The sequence below is a fragment of the Coregonus lavaretus genome (genome assembly GCF_964263955.1).
Source record: "Coregonus lavaretus genome assembly, chromosome: 18".
In the NCBI taxonomy this organism is placed as follows: domain Eukaryota; kingdom Metazoa; phylum Chordata; class Actinopteri; order Salmoniformes; family Salmonidae; genus Coregonus; species Coregonus lavaretus.
The window spans coordinates 7,983,192-7,999,550 of record NC_140005.1 but is presented as its reverse complement, the minus strand read 5'-3'; the positions used below and the strand labels follow the sequence as shown (position 1 = coordinate 7,999,550).

Here is a 16,359-nt window from a genome sequence, read left to right as displayed (position 1 = left end):
AGCAAATTAGTAAGATTGTCTCACCCAATGTTCAAGAAAGGCCTTTTTCCCTTTATTCAGATTACAACAACTCATTTGCAGTTATTTGAAAAGGAAATAATCTCCCAAATATCACTATTTCTAAAACAAGCCATAGAAAGTTGGTTGCAATTTCAATTTAATCCTCCAGAAACGACAGAACAAATAATGCAGCAAATATTGTGGTTAAATTCAAATATACTAATTGACAAAAAACCTTAATTTTTTGACAGAATGTTTAAAAAAGGTATAATCTTCGTAAATGATATCATCGGTAGGACTGGTGGAGTTATGTCGCACATGCAGCTAACAAAAATAGATGGAAATGTCTGCTCTACCCAAAATTACAACCAAATAATTGCAGCCTTACCGCAAAAGTGGAAGAGGAAAGTGGAAGGGGGAGAAAGTAAGGAACTTGTCTGTCGGCCTTGCATTAAAGAACATAATTGGTTAAGGAAAACTGTGATAAATAAAAAAGTATATCAGTTTCACTTAAGGACCAAAGGATTGACAGCCATCCCATATAGATTGCAAAATAGTTGGGAAGAGATTTTTGGCGTACCGATCCCATGGCATAGTGTTTATGAACTGACACGCAAAACGACACCGGATTCAAAAATTAGAATCTTTCAATTTAAATTATTATATAAAATTCTTGCTACCAATATAATGTTATTTATATGGGGGATACAATCTTCCCAGCTCTGCAGATTTTGCTGTGAAGAGACAGAATCATTAGATCATTTGTTTTGGTTCTGTCCATTTGTAGCTTGTTTTTGGACACAGGTCCAGGAATGGCTAAAGGATTGCAATATTTACCTGGAGCTAACCTTGCAGATAGCATTACTGGGTGATCTGAAAAGTCATAGTCAATCGATCAATAATATAATAATACTTTTAGCAATTTTTTTTATTTTTAATTCACGATCTGTAGAAGCAATGAGAATAGAAAGGTTTAGAAAAACATCACAGTACGGTTGAAATATATATGGCAAATAGAAATCCTATATGGATGGTGTTAAGAGATAGATGGGAGGTATTGAATGGAGTTGAAGGATGGGACTAATAACAAATAACAACAAATAATAACAAAGATAGCTAATAATGTAAGCATACTGTGTCCATAATAAGTATATAGGTTGTATGTTGGGAGCTTTTGGAAAAGAGCACAGTTAGAAAGATATGGCATATAGAAGCAAACCGGATGGACATCATGAAAATGATCGGAGAGGTTGAGAGTAGAAGAAGTTCAGGAGCAAAAAAAAAAAAAAAAAAAAAATATATATATATATATATATATATATATATATAATAGAATTATTGTAAAATTAACTGTGTCCATAAGGTGTAGATAGTAAGTATAGGCCGGAAGTAGAGGCCTGGGCATTGTTGTTCACTAATTTACTCCAAGTAGGGAAAGGATGGCGGGGTTGAAAAGTAATAAAGGGGAGTATATATATAAAAAACATGGGGGGATTGGAAGTGATGCAGACAATTACATTGATAGAAGATACAATCTATCTGCAATATTAAGCTGATCCATCCCCCAGAGAAAAAAAAAAAAAAAAAAAAAAGTTATAGAAACATCTCAAGGATGATCAATGGAAACAGGATGCACCTGAGCTCAATTTCGAGTCTCATAGCAAAGGGTTGAATACTTAAGGTAAATAAGGTATTTTTATTTTACTTTTTAAAATACATTTGCCATAATGTCTAAAAACCTGTTTTTGCTTTGTCATTATGGGGTATTGTGTGTCGATTGATGAGGAAAAAACCTGAAAATAGCTGTGCAGCGACGCTCCCCATCCAACCTGACAGAGCTTGAGAGAATCTGCAGAGAAGAATGGGAGAAACTCCCCAAATACAGGTGTGCCAAGCTTGTAGCATCATACCCAAGAAGACTCGAGGCTGTAATCGCTGCCAAAGGTGCTTCAACAAAGTACTGAGTAAAGGTTCTGAATACTTATGAAAACGTGATATAATACATTTTTTTATTTTTTATAAATTTGCAAAAATCTATAAAAAACAGTTTTTGCTATTTGATTACGGGGTATTGTTTGTAGATTGATTTGGATTAATCTTTTTTTGGTATCCATTTTAGAATAAGGCTGTAACGTAACAAAATGTGGAAAAAGGGATGGGGTATGAATACTTTCCAAATGCACTGTTTGTGAATTTCCATGCTTGTCCTGATCATTGTGGCAGATGCAGCCTATAACAACATGTCCCTTCACATTTGCAGTACCTGATTCCATTCCTACTGAATCAGAGTGGGTCCTTTGTGTACTACTTCACTTTTGCCACCACAGGTGAGCTACATCTAACTAATACGACTAATTGAACTACAGTTTGACTGTTTTACACATCCTCTAGGTTTCTTTTATCTCAAAATCTCATGATTGACGGCTATATTGATGCCAGTTACCCTGTGTTCTGGGGTGTAGGGTGAAGTTGCCCCTAGATGCCGATCTTGGGTCAGTATTGCATTTTCCCCACTAATGGTTAAGGTTAGGATTGGGGGAGGGAAGCTGATCCTAGATCTGTACCTAGGGGAAACTTCACCTAGGAGCGTGTTCTAGCTCTGCTGTGACAGTACAGTGTTCATCTCTCCTCTTCCTCCCCCTTTTCTTCCTCCTCCTCCTCTTCATCTTCCTCTTCCTCATCCCCTTCCCTTTCCTCTTCCTCTTCCTCTTCCTCTTCCTCCTCCTCCTCCTCCTCCTCCTCCTCCTCTTCCCCTTCCCCTTCCCCTTCCTCTTCCTCTTCCTCTTCCTCCTCCTCCTCCTCCTCCTCCTCCTCCTCCTCTTCCTCCTCCCCTCATACAGATCTGTCTCTGGTTGTGCTCGTGGCCAACTCCCTCACCTCCCTCTTCACCCTGCTCACTGGGAAGCTGCTCGGGGAGTTTAGGAGGGAAAAGTTGTTATAATGTCACCACTTTCCAAACATAATGGCACACATTGTGTACAACATTGCCATCGCTCTCTAGGCAGTTTGGTTAGCCTTAGCACACATTGCATTGAGAATTATTGGTCATTTGGTATGGGCATACAGTGCCGGCCTTTGGTTGTTTTGGTCATGCCGTGTGTGTGTGTGTGTGTGTGTGTGTTTGTTGATGCAGGAGCTGTTGGAGGAATAGTCCTCACCATAGTGGGCATCACTCTGCATTGTGAGCCTCATCACTGGACAGCAGAAGGGCACACAGGTCTCACCAGAGAACTAGAAACAGTATATGTACCAGCACAGTACTCTATTGTATCTATCTCTATGTGTCTTGCACACAAAAAAAGGACTGGACACATTTTAACAGGTTTCATCTCCTACCTTTCCATAGGCTTAGTTATGTCATCAATAGAAGTGGCTTCATACTACATAACATACTTCTTCAACTACAGTAGTGTTTAGGTTGTCCATAGGGTCCAAAGCGTTTCACAACATTTTGTAACGGAGAATGAAAACGAGCACTTCTTGTCAGACTGTTCAGGTAGTAGGCTACCTCCCCGTTTCAAAAGGTTTTATTCCTACTGTGGACACAACCCTGACCTCTGGCACAACCCTGACCTCTGGCACAACCCTGACCTCTGCCACAACCCTGACCTCTGCCACAACCCTGACCTCTGGCACAACCCTGACCTCTGCCACAACCCTGACCTCTGGCACAACCCTGACCTCTGCCACAACCCTGACCTCTGGCACAACCCTGACCTCTGGCACAACCTTGACCTCTGGCACAACTCTGACCTCTGGCACAACCCTGACCTCTGCCACAACCCTGACCTCTGGCACAACCCTGACCTCTGCCACAACCCTGACCTCTGGCACAACCCTGACCTCTGGCACAACCCTGACCTCTGGCACAACCCTTACCTCTGCCACAACCCTGACCTCTGGCACAACCCTGACCTCTGCCACAACCCTTACCTCTGCCACAACCCTGACCTCTGCCACAACCCTGACCTCTGCCACAACCCTGACCTCTGGCACAACCCTGACCTCTGCCACAACCCTGACCTCTGGCACAACCCTGACCTCTGCCACAACCCTGACCTCTGGCACAACCCTTACCTCTGCCACAACCCTGACCTCTGGCACAACCCTGACCTCTGCCACAACCCTGACCTCTGCCACAACCCTTACCTCTGCCACAACCCTGACCTCTGCCGCAACCCTGACCTCTGACGCAACCCTGACCTCTGCCACAACCCTGACCTCTGCCACAACCCTGAAATCTGCCACAACCCTGAAATCTGGCACAACCCTGACCTCTGGCGCAACCCTTACCTCTGCCGCAACCCTGACCTCTGCCGCAACCCTGACCTCTGACGCAACCCTGACCTCTGCCACAACCCTGACCTCTGCCACAACCCTGACCTCTGCCACAACCCTGAAATCTGCCACAACCCTGAAATCTGCCACAACCCTGACCTCTGCCACAACCCTGACCTCTGCCACAACCCTGACCTCTGCCACAACCCTGACCTCTGCCACAACCCTGAAATCTGCCACAACCCTGACCTCTGGCACAACCCTGACCTCTGCCACAACCCTGACCTCTGCCACAACCCTGACCTCTGCCACAACCCTGAAATCTGCCACAACCCTGAAATCTGCCACAACCCTGACCTCTGCCACAACCCTGACCTCTGCCACAACCCTGACCTCTGCCACAACCCTGACCTCTGCCACAACCCTGAAATCTGCCACAACCCTGACCTCTGGCACAACCCTGACCTCTGCCACAACCCTGACCTCTGCCACAACCCTGAAATCTGCCACAACCCTGACCTCTGCCACAACCCTGACCTCTGCCACAACCCTGAAATCTGCCACAACCCTGACCTCTGCCACAACCCTGACCTCTGCCACAACCCTGACCTCTGCCACAACCCTGACCTCTGCCACAACCCTGAAATCTGCCACAACCCTGACCTCTGGCACAACCCTGACCTCTGCCACAACCCTGACCTCTGCCACAACCCTGACCTCTGCCACAACCCTGAAATCTGCCACAACCCTGAAATCTGCCACAACCCTGACCTCTGCCACAACCCTGACCTCTGCCACAACCCTGACCTCTGCCACAACCCTGACCTCTGCCACAACCCTGAAATCTGCCACAACCCTGACCTCTGGCACAACCCTGACCTCTGCCACAACCCTGACCTCTGCCACAACCCTGAAATCTGCCACAACCCTGACCTCTGCCACAACCCTGACCTCTGGCACAACCCTGACCTCTGCCACAACCCTGACCTCTGCCACAACCCTGAAATCTGCCACAACCCTGACCTCTGCCACAACCCTGACCTCTGCCACAACCCTGACCTCTGCCACAACCCTGAAATCTGCCACAACCCTGACCTCTGCCACAACCCTGACCTCTGGCACAACCCTGACCTCTGCCACAACCCTGACCTCTGGCACAACCCTGACCTCTGGCACAACCCTGACCTCTGCCACAACCCTGATCTCTGGCACAACCCTGACCTCTGGCACAACCCCTGACCTCTGGCACAACCCTGACCTCTGGCAGCCAGGCAGTAGTGATTGGACATTGTGTAAATTAGTATGTAAATTAACTTAGCGGGAACTCAGCATGCACAGTGCTGTGGCTAATCCCACACCTTATAACTACTGTCACGGTTTCGGCCGGGGCGGCCCCTTCTCCTTGTTCGGGCAGGCTTCGGCGGTCGTCGTCTCCGGAGTACTAGCTGCCACCGTTCTATGTTTCTTGTTTGATTGGTTTTGTCTGTTTGTCACACCTGTTCGTTGTTTAGTTTCATTAGGCACCCTATTTAGTTCCCTTGTGTTAGGTCAGGGGTTGTGTGTAATTGTTCTGCTGTCGTGTGGTTTTGGTCCTCTGTATTTTGTTCTCTCTTATTTTCGGGTTGTAATAGAGAGTCCTGCACGTTGTGCATACTTACTTTGACTGTCTAGTGTGCGTTTGTTTTCGCCTGTGGCCTGTTGCCGGTTTTGGCGTGCACTACGGACTTCACTAAAGAGCTTTGGATTTATATCTCTGTGTCCTGCGTGTGATTCCACATCCCACTACACTCCAACCCTGACAACTATTGTGAGACTGAGTTCATGTAGGGTTCATTCCAGCCATGGTCCAGATTTATTGCCCATCTAGTTAAAGCCAAGCCAGCTATTATTGTCATTCTGATGCCATGCTGTGTGAATGCCCATAGAAACACTAGGCTATAGGCCTGCAGAAGATCACAGTCAATGTGTTGGTTTTGAAAATGGACCAACTAGAGTTCACTTGTTTTAATCAATGTAATGTTTTAATGTACAGTACCAGTCAAAAGTTTGGACACACCTACTCATTCCAGGGTTTTTCTTTATTTTGACTATTTTCTACATTGTAGAATAATAGTGAAGACATGAAAACTATGAAATAACACATATACAATGTATTACTATATAATACAGAACCCTATGTCCTACCTGTTCTATTATTGTCTCAAAAATACTTTTTCCTGTTTACAATATGTTTGCCGCTTTCCATCAAAGTAAAAGCATTGTGCATCATTAATATTATTTTTAATGAAACATTACATAGATTACCTGATTACTGTACCACAGTATTTCCTGCAAAATATGTCAATATTATAAAGAATACATTCACATTTTGGATTCTCAGTTTACTAATGAAAACAATAGATGGTAGATTATAGAAACAATGATCTTGTTACTCTCCTCCACTCTCCTCATCAGCCACAGGCCATTACGGTGTCTGGTGGGGGGACCGGACTGCTCCATTACGGTGTCTGGTGGGGGGACCGGACTGCTCCATTACGGTGTCTGGTGGGGGGACCGGACTGCTTCATTACGGTGTCTGGTGGGGGGACCGGACTGCTCCATTATGGTGTCTGGTGGGGGGACCGGACTGCTCCATTACGGTGTCTGGTGGGAGTACCGGACTGCTCCATTACGGTGTCTGGTGGGGGGACCGGACTGCTTCATTACGGTGTCTGGTGGGGGGACCGGACTGCTCCATTACGGTGTCTGGTGGGGAGACCGGACTGCTCCATTACGGTGTCTGGTGGGGGGACCGGACTGCTCCATTACGGTGTCTGGTGGGGGGACCGGACTGCTCCATTACGGTGTCGGTGGGGGGTATGAGGACTGCTCCATTACGGTGTCTGGTGGGGGGACCGGACTGCTCCATTATGGTGTCTGGTGGGGAGACCGGACTGCTCCATTACGGTGTCGGTGGGGGGACCGGACTGCTCCATTACGGTGTCGGTGGAGGGTATGAGGACTGCTCCATTACGGTGTCTGGTGGGGGGACCAGACTGCTCCATTACGGTGTCGGTGGGGGGACCGGACTGCTCCATTACGGTGTCGGTGGGGGGTATGAGGACTCCCTTGCTAGAATAAACCAATCAGACAGGGCCATAAGATATTTTATTTTAAGGATATTCTTCGTCTTCGGCTCCTTGAATAGGAGTGAGTGTACAGACAGAATTAATTTTGAGACATTGAGTGTGTTCGTCTCTGTATTTGTGTATTCATGCACTGTACTGAATAGCAATGTGTGTGTGTGTGTGTGTGTGTGTGTGTGTGTGTGTGTGTGTGTGTGTGTGTGTGTGTGTGTGTGTGTGTGTGTGTGTGTGTGTGTCCATTACGGTGTCTGGTGGGGGGACCGGACTGCTCCATTATGGTGTCTGGTGGGGGGACCGGACTGCTCCATTACGGTGTCTGGTGGGCGTACCGGACTGCTCCATTACGGTGTCTGGTGGGGGGACCGGACTGCTTCATTACGGTGTCTTGTGGGGGGACCGGACTGCTCCATTACGGTGTCTGGTGGGGAGACCGGACTGCTCCATTACGGTGTCTGGTGGGGGGACCGGACTGCTCCATTACGGTGTCTGGTGGGGGGACCGGACTGCTCCATTACGGTGTCGGTGGGGGGTATGAGGACTGCTCCATTACGGTGTCTGGTGGGGGGACCGGACTGCTCCATTATGGTGTCTGGTGGGGAGACCGGACTGCTCCATTACGGTGTTGGTGGGGGGACCGGACTGCTCCATTACGGTGTCGGTGGGGGGTATGAGGACTCCCTTGCTAGAATAAACCAATCAGACAGGGCCATAAGATATTTTATTTTAAGGATATTCTTCGTCTTCGGCTCCTTGAATAGGAGTGAGTGTACAGACAGAATTAATTTCGAGACATTGAGTGTGTTCGTCTCTGTATTTGTGTATTCATGCACTGTACTGAATAGCAATGTGTGTGTGTGTGTGTGTGTGTGTGTGTGTGTGTGTGTGTGTGTGTGTGTGTGTGTGTGTGTGTGTCCATTACGGTGTCTGGTGGGGGGACCGGACTGCTCCATTATGGTGTCTGGTGGGGGGACCGGACTGCTCCATTACGGTGTCTGGTGGGCGTACCGGACTGCTCCATTACGGTGTCTGGTGGGGGGACCGGACTGCTTCATTACGGTGTCTTGTGGGGGGACCGGACTGCTCCATTACGGTGTCTGGTGGGGAGACCGGACTGCTCCATTACGGTGTCTGGTGGGGGGACCGGACTGCTCCATTACGGTGTCTGGTGGGGGGACCGGACTGCTCCATTACGGTGTCGGTGGGGGGTATGAGGACTGCTCCATTACGGTGTCTGGTGGGGGGACCGGACTGCTCCATTATGGTGTCTGGTGGGGAGACCGGACTGCTCCATTACGGTGTTGGTGGGGGGACCGGACTGCTCCATTACGGTGTCGGTGGGGGGTATGAGGACTCCCTTGCTAGAATAAACCAATCAGACAGGGCCATAAGATATTTTATTTTAAGGATATTCTTCGTCTTCGGCTCCTTGAATAGGAGTGAGTGTACAGACAGAATTAATTTCGAGACATTGAGTGTGTTCGTCTCTGTATTTGTGTATTCATGCACTGTACTGAATAGCAATGTGTGTGTGTGTGTGTGTGTGTGTGTGTGTGTGTGTGTGTGTGTGTGTGTGTGTGTGTACCTCTGGTGTCTCAGTAGCAGACACACAACTCTCTAAGGCAGCGCCTTGTTTTTTGTGGACAGATGGATCTGCGGTAGAGTGCATCTCATGCTCCAGGGATGTGTTTACCTTTGTCAGAGGAAGAACATGTAAACCATGAAAAACATTTAACCTTATTAATGTAGCAAACATCTTCAGTGTGATAGTGAATTAATATATCATTGAATGAGTATATCGCACAAGAACACATTCACTGAGTGTACAAAACATTATGAACACCTACTCTTTCCATGACATTTGCATATCATTGGCAGTTTCTAATCCTATTTATTTGCATCTCCGATTCAAATCTGTTTATTTTCCTGCAGTCTGAACAGCCAAAAAGCCCATGGAATCTGATATTTCAAGCCAAATTTCAAAACCACCTTCGTAGGTGGTTTGACGTCAGATACAAATCTGATTCCTGGCCATGTGACTTTTGTCTGAATGCTCAAATCTGATTTATTTGCCCTCAAGTGGTTTTTAAACTGTTATTTGGCATATCTTGTTGCTTGCTGGCTACTCTGACAGTTTGACAAGAACATGTGGTAGCTAACTAGCTTGTTAATTGTTTACAAACAAATTAGTGAATGTGCTATAAAGCTAAACAGCTAGCTAGCTAGTTGACTGCTGTGGCTAGCCAGAAAGGATTTGTTTTGAAAGTTGGATCATGTTATCCTTTGAGGCATTAAAAGTGTTCTTACACTATGATTTTGAACATTCAAAGCAACTGGGAAACATCCATGGCAGGCATTGTTGTCACCTTAGCATGCTACATAACTTCTGAGTGATAGGAAGCACAAGCACCACCACCAATCAGCCTACACCACTGCACACACACGCCATTACTATGACAACTAGCATAGGCTTGTCAGCAAATGACTGCTGTCTGAACACGCAAATCCGATTTGGTTACTTGTAACTTGCTGTTTAGACAGTCAGTAGTTCAAAACGGATTTGAAAAACAAAACTTATTTGAGCATTAAGGCCTGCAGTGTGAACAAGGCTTTAGACTGACCAGGTGAATCCAGGTGAAAGCTATGATCCCTTATTGATCCACTTCAATAAGTGTAGATGAAGGGGAGGAGACAGAATGGGCAAGACAACATTTTTAAGTGCCTTTGAACGGGGTATGGTAGTAGGTGCCTGGCACAGGCCTGTTGCGGTGACCATATTTCCGCCACACCGGCTGTCACGAGTCATGAAGGCAGTCAAATTCCACGTGACCGTTTAGTCACGGTAATTAAGCTTCTCCAAGCTCTGATTCTGCTGATGGTCATTAGTAGCCTACCAAACTTACTAACTGCCTTGTACTCAGCACTCTATTGTCCCTCTAATCACTCTGACATCAATGCAAATCTGTCTGATGAGAGTCTGATGAGTCTGATGAGAGCAGAGCAGATAGCACCAACATGTCTTACAGCGCAAAGATAGGCCCGTCCATCCTCAGCAGTGACCTGGCCTGCCTGGGCACTGAATGTGTCCGAATGATGGAGTGCGGGGCTGACTTCTTGCACCTCGACGTTATGGACGGTCATTTTGTACCCAACATCACGTTCGGTCATCCCATGGTGGAGTGCCTGAGGAACTGTGTGGGGCCGGGCCCTTTCTTTGACATGCACATGATGGTATCAAGGCCAGAGCAGTGGGTGAAACCCATGGCAGCAGCAGGAGCCAATCAGTACACATTCCACCTAGAGGCCACCACCAATTCTGGAAACCTCATCAAGGAGATCAGAGAGAGCGGCATGAAGGTGGGCCTGGCCATAAAGCCTGGGACTACAGTAGAGGAGTTGGCCCCGTGGGCTGGACAGATCAACATGGCTTTGGTCATGACTGTGGAGCCTGGCTTCGGAGGCCAGAAGTTCATGGAGGACATGATGCCCAAGGTGAGCTGGCTGAGGAGTCAGTTTCCCTCTCTGGACATTGAGGTGGACGGAGGAGTGGGTCCTTCTACCATCCATAAGTGTGCTGAGGCAGGCGCTAACATGATTGTGTCGGGCAGTGCTGTGGTAAGCAGTGACGACCCTCGCTCTGTCATCGCAATGCTGCGCACCGCCGTCTCGGAGGCCATCCAGAAACGCTCGCTGGACCGCTGACACGCCAACCCCTGCCTGGAGATCACTACAGTAATGCCTCCCACCAGACCGCCATAGCAACATGCTACTACACCCTAAAGAAGGACAGTCAAAGGATGTTTCTCTGGTGGTCAGGGAGAGGTAGGATGGGTGAAGAAGGGGTGTGCCGATGTCACAGGTTGATCCAGTGAGGCTGCGCCCCTGCCCCTGAATACCCCAGAACATCAGAACCAACCCCAGTCACCTCAAAGCTCCACACTCAGCCAAGATTACTACTCAACCCCAAACAGTTTACCCACCTACCAGCTTAGGCCTGTGAGTGGAACAGTGGTTATGTTGACTTCAAACAATAATTCTAAACATTCCTGAATATATTTGGAATACTGTTATGTTGAAAACAATTTTAAGTAACCCCCCCCATGGGAATCGAACCCACAACCCTGGCGTTGCAAACGCCATGCTCTATCAACTGAGCTACATCCCTGCCGGCCATTCCCTCCCCTACCCTGGACGACGCTGGGCCAATTGTGCGCCGCCCATGAGTCTCCCGGTCGCGGCCGGCTGCGACAGAGCCTGGATTCGAACCAGGATCTCTAGTGGCACAGTTAGCACTGCGATGCAGTGCCTTAGACCACTGCGCCTTTTCCTCATGAAAATGAACCACGGGAAAAGCGTCCTCCATTCGCTATTTAAGTGCAGAGATGACATGTATTTTTTCCCCAGCCCGTTTCAAGACAGGTGCATGATAATGGTCCATTCTAAATCAAAATTAATTTCACAGTATATGTAAAGACAAGATTAAATCAAGAATAGTCTGATGGGTGACAACATTAGCCTATCACTTGTGAATTATATATTATCACTTGTGAATGATGCCCAGCATAAGGCAAGAAACAATGCCTTTTTCTAATCATAGTCGCACACCTCATGTAGCCTAGCCCATAGGCCTATATGTTTTGATAAGGTTTGTATCACAACTAAAGTGGCCAAATAACTTCTTAAAATTAAGCACATGAATCCGCTTTACAAGGGGTGTAGAGCCTAACTGGCATACATAAGCAGCGCATGAGTTTCAAGTTTTGGGAAAATAATTTTCACCATAAAAACGCACCTTTATAATAAAAGCATTACATGCAAAAATCGCATTTGCAATCACTTTTGATGATGGTGTTTTCCCGCTAATGGAACATTCACACTTATAGCCTACTGCCATGTGAGCATTGCTGCGCTTATAATGTGAAGAAATAGCCTAATTGTTTATCAACATTTTAAAGCTAAACGTTCTGATCTGTTGCGTCAGCCTCATTGCATAAATGTTTTTGGGGGATGCTAGTGGTTGGAGATGGAGAGCCATGTGAGTGACAGGTGCTTCGGATCATGCAGCACTCAGGGAGAAGGGCCGCAAAAGGCATGGATGTTTTTTAGGGTGCATTACGGCCACACAAAGGGGATGCCGCCGGGAAATTCGAGGCATTATCAAATGCTTCTCAAATGTAATTGAAAATCGAAACATATAGCCCAACGTTTGTAGAACAACTAAAGTTACATTAATAACTCTAAATGAAGCATATAGGAGTACCTATTTCTTTGTTAACCGCTCAACACGGAATGGCCGCATGTGCGCACTCAGTCAAATCGTTTGGAGAAAATATCCTTTCTATTTTATTCAGCTTTGTTCATTTGTATTCTTCATACTATAATATAAAATAATGCCACGGAATTCTAAGCAAATCTTGTCTGCTAAATGAACTAGTGTATCCCACAGCCATTTGGCATAGCCAGATCAGGACCTAACATAAGGACAACTCAGAGTATGAAATTCTGTTCTTCTGAAATAGACTACATTTTCTTCATATCATGTTTCTTTAGACCTGTCTAAAATAAATCATGGATTAATTGTGAAGGTGTAGGCTATATTACATAGATTTATTAGACTTTTTTAAATGTAGATGTTCCAAAGGTGTGCATCAGTGGCTTGTAGGCTATGTGTGGAAGCCAGGAGATGCTGAATGTGTTTATGTTAATTAACGGTCAATTACCGTGATACCGACAGTTATTTGCATGACAATCACCGGCTGATGAAATTTCGTGACCGCCACAGCCCTAGTTAGGTGCACCGGTTTGTGTCAAGAACTGCAACGCTGCCGGGCTTTTTCACGCTCAACAGTTTCCCGTTTGTATCAAGAATGGTCCACCACCCAAAGGACATCCAGCCAATTTTACACAACTGTGGGGAGCACTGGAGTCAACATGGGCCAGCATCCCTGTGGAACGCTTTCGACACCTTTGAGGCTGTTCTGAGGGCAAAAGGGGGGAGGGTACAACTCAATATTAGGACGATGTTCTTAATGCTTTGTACATTCAGTGTATACTGTATGTATACACACACACACACACACACACGATCACTGTCGCCTGTGTTATCTGGCTCATGAATATATCTCTCTCTCACACACACACACACACACACACACACACACACACACACACACACACACACACACACACACACATATGCCTTTTCCTCAGTCTCTACCTACAGACAGACAGGCAAGATGAGCCCTAAAGTTGTGAAAGGTATGTGCTATTTTCTTAATTGCACTGTACTTTAATGAATGAAAGCTTTCTGTACCTGCGGCGCTTCTGTATCAGGCATAGGGCTCCCATTGACGTCATCCTCTTTGCAGATTGTAGAGCTGGTATTTGCAGGTGAGTTCCTGTCTTTCTCAGTCGATGATTCCACCTTTGTGAATCACAATTGTTTGAGTGGTTCTATCATCTAACAGCAGACTCAAATGTAAAAATGTAAATGTCACAGCATATCTCGGTAGGGTAAACATTTTGAGAATGATTTGGCAAATCATGAGTGATGATCCTCGACCAGACAAACCTTGTCTGGGTGTTCTGGGTGAGGAAGGGGATATTTTTCACTGAACATTTTACCCTCTGTAGCCTTGGTCAAAGTCTAGAGAAGAAAAATACAAAGTGTCAAACCTTTCACACTAACAACAACCAATCATAAAACCGGCGTGAATAAACGTGTATAAAACTGTGACTTCTACAAAACCTCATGCTACTCAAGGAATGAGGCTATCCCAGACAGAAACCCACCTGATCTCGGCTGTTTGAATGAGGAGGATTTCTCCCAATGAGGTCCTCGTCCTCCACTGTCTCTGCCACGCTCTAAAAGATAAAGACACAATACTACAGTTTGCTTAACTATAAACCACACCTAAACACATTACATATAACCCTCATACACATTATTTCAAGGAGAGAAATGGTAAATGGTCCCATTGCACTGCTAAGGGAAGAACGAACAGTTTAAACTTGATTGTAACCCAGAAGGACATTTGGTTATAGGCAGGGTTAACACGATGAAAAAACTTAGAGCACATACAAAAGAGTTTAAAAACAACAACACCCCACAAAGTACACAGAAACATAATTATATGCAACTTCAGGCAATAGAGTGCATGTCCAAATCAGGACCATTTGATTCCCTTTCCCTGCCAGGGCCCTGTGTTTAACATGTTTATGGTGGTGGGTACAAAGGAGTGCTCGTATCGGTTGCTTTTTAGTCCGGGGAGTTGTATCTGGAACCTGAGGGTAGGAGCTGGATCTCAGAGTGGAGGGCGTGGTCACTGTCATGGAACGGAGAGCTTTGGGTAAGAGGACAATAAAAGGTATAGGCCTACCTGGTCAACGGGGAGATCTACTGCTGTGTTCTTGTCCTCCAGCACCTCCTCAGCCCCCTGCACCTCCTCTCTCCTCCTCCGTACAGCTTTGAACACACTGGCCTGGGCTGCAACTCAAACACACACACACCAACATGAACATGAATGATCAATCATTGTAAATGTGCATAGACACAATCATGAATGCAATATTTCACACTATGCCAGGGCAACACCAGACCATATGCCAGGGCAACACCAGACCATATGCCAGGGCAACACCAGACCATATGCCAGGGCAACACCAGACCATATGCCAGGGCAACACCAGACCATATGCCAGGGCAACACCAGACCATATGCCAGGGCAACACCAGACCATATGCCAGGGCAACACCAGACCATATGCCAGGGCAACACCAGACCATATGCCAGGGCAACACCAGACCATATGCCATGGCAACACCAGACCATATGCCAGGGCAACACCAGACCATATGCCATGGCAACACCAGACCATATGCCAGGGCAACACCAGACCATATGCCAGGGCAACACCAGACCATATGCCAGGGCAACACCAGACCATATGCCAGGGCAACACCAGACCATATGCCAGGGCAACACCAGACCATATGCCAGGGCAACACCAGACCATATGCCAGGGCAACACCAGACCATATGCCATGGCAACACCAGACCATATGCCATGGCAACACCAGACCATATGCCAGGGCAACACCAGACCATATGCCATGGCAACACCAGACCATATGCCAGGGCAACACCAGACCATATGCCAGGGCAACAACAGACCATATGCCAGGGCAACACCAGACCATATGCCAGGGCAACACCAGACCATATGCCAGGGCAACACCAGACCATATGCCAGGGCAACACCAGACCATATGCCAGGGCAACACCAGACCATATGCCAGGGCAACACCAGACCATATGCCAGGGCAACACCAGACCATATGCCATGGCAACACCAGACCATATGCCAGGGCAACACCAGACCATATGCCAGGGCAACACCAGACCATATGCCAGGGCAACACCAGACCCACAAGCTGCTTTCTTATGGCTCCCCTTCTGGTATCTAATTCCTATGCAAATCAGGTCCTTGGTGAGAACAGCAAGACTGACACTGGCCCCAACGTAATTGGAGTGTGTGTGTGCTCCTACCTGGTCCACTCTTTGGTGGAGGCCGGGGATGGGCTCTGTTCCTCGCTCGGACCTTCACTGATCTGGCGTAGAAGATAGAGCTCTCCTCCTTCACTGGTCTCCTCTGGATGGATGGGAGAGCCATCTCCCCCACCTTGTCCCCAGTGGACTTCACCCTTCGCCCATCTGACTGGGACAACAACACCAGGGTTGTGTTTATTATCCACCAAATGGAAGAAAACAGACTGAAACCGGGCTGGGCTACTTGGACTTGTCCAATAAGAAACATTATTTTCCGCTACATTTTCGCTACAGTTTTCTGACAGTACCTCTGGAAAGTCCAGGAGAGCAGAGTCACTGTAGCTGTCCTCAGGGCCACTGGCTGCCTTCCTCCCCTGAGCAAGACAAAGGGAGACAGGGTGTATTTTGTA

General features: G+C 47.1%; 2 protein-coding genes across 2 annotated transcripts in view; one reads left to right on the top strand and one right to left on the bottom strand.

The window, feature by feature from the left end:
• Positions 1–4,289: 4,289 nt before the first annotated feature.
• The window catches only part of LOC311145308 (uncharacterized protein), a gene marked incomplete at both ends in the record, with an annotated part of 36,279 nt that continues 24,209 nt past the window's right edge, over positions 4,290–16,359 (bottom strand). The window contains 9 exons of the mRNA XM_084181542.1: positions 4,290–4,385; positions 4,474–5,538; positions 8,986–9,093; positions 13,714–13,824; positions 13,972–14,046; positions 14,193–14,264; positions 14,780–14,886; positions 15,950–16,118; positions 16,258–16,323. Of these exons, the coding sequence (XP_084037668.1) occupies positions 4,290–4,385; positions 4,474–5,538; positions 8,986–9,093; positions 13,714–13,824; positions 13,972–14,046; positions 14,193–14,264; positions 14,780–14,886; positions 15,950–16,118; positions 16,258–16,323 (1,869 nt within the window). The remainder of the gene's footprint in view (positions 4,386–4,473; positions 5,539–8,985; positions 9,094–13,713; positions 13,825–13,971; positions 14,047–14,192; positions 14,265–14,779; positions 14,887–15,949; positions 16,119–16,257; positions 16,324–16,359) is intronic.
• LOC311145691 (ribulose-phosphate 3-epimerase-like) lies at positions 10,405–11,483 on the top strand. The gene has a single exon (XM_084181951.1). The coding sequence runs from the start codon at positions 10,416–10,418 to the stop codon at positions 11,100–11,102; it is 687 nt and encodes a 228-aa protein (XP_084038077.1). The 5' UTR covers positions 10,405–10,415; the 3' UTR covers positions 11,103–11,483.

Coding starts and splice junctions, on each gene's coding strand:
- LOC311145691 (XM_084181951.1), top strand. CDS start 10,416: ATGTCTTACAGCGCAAAGATAGGCCCGTCCATCCTCAGCAGTGACCTG.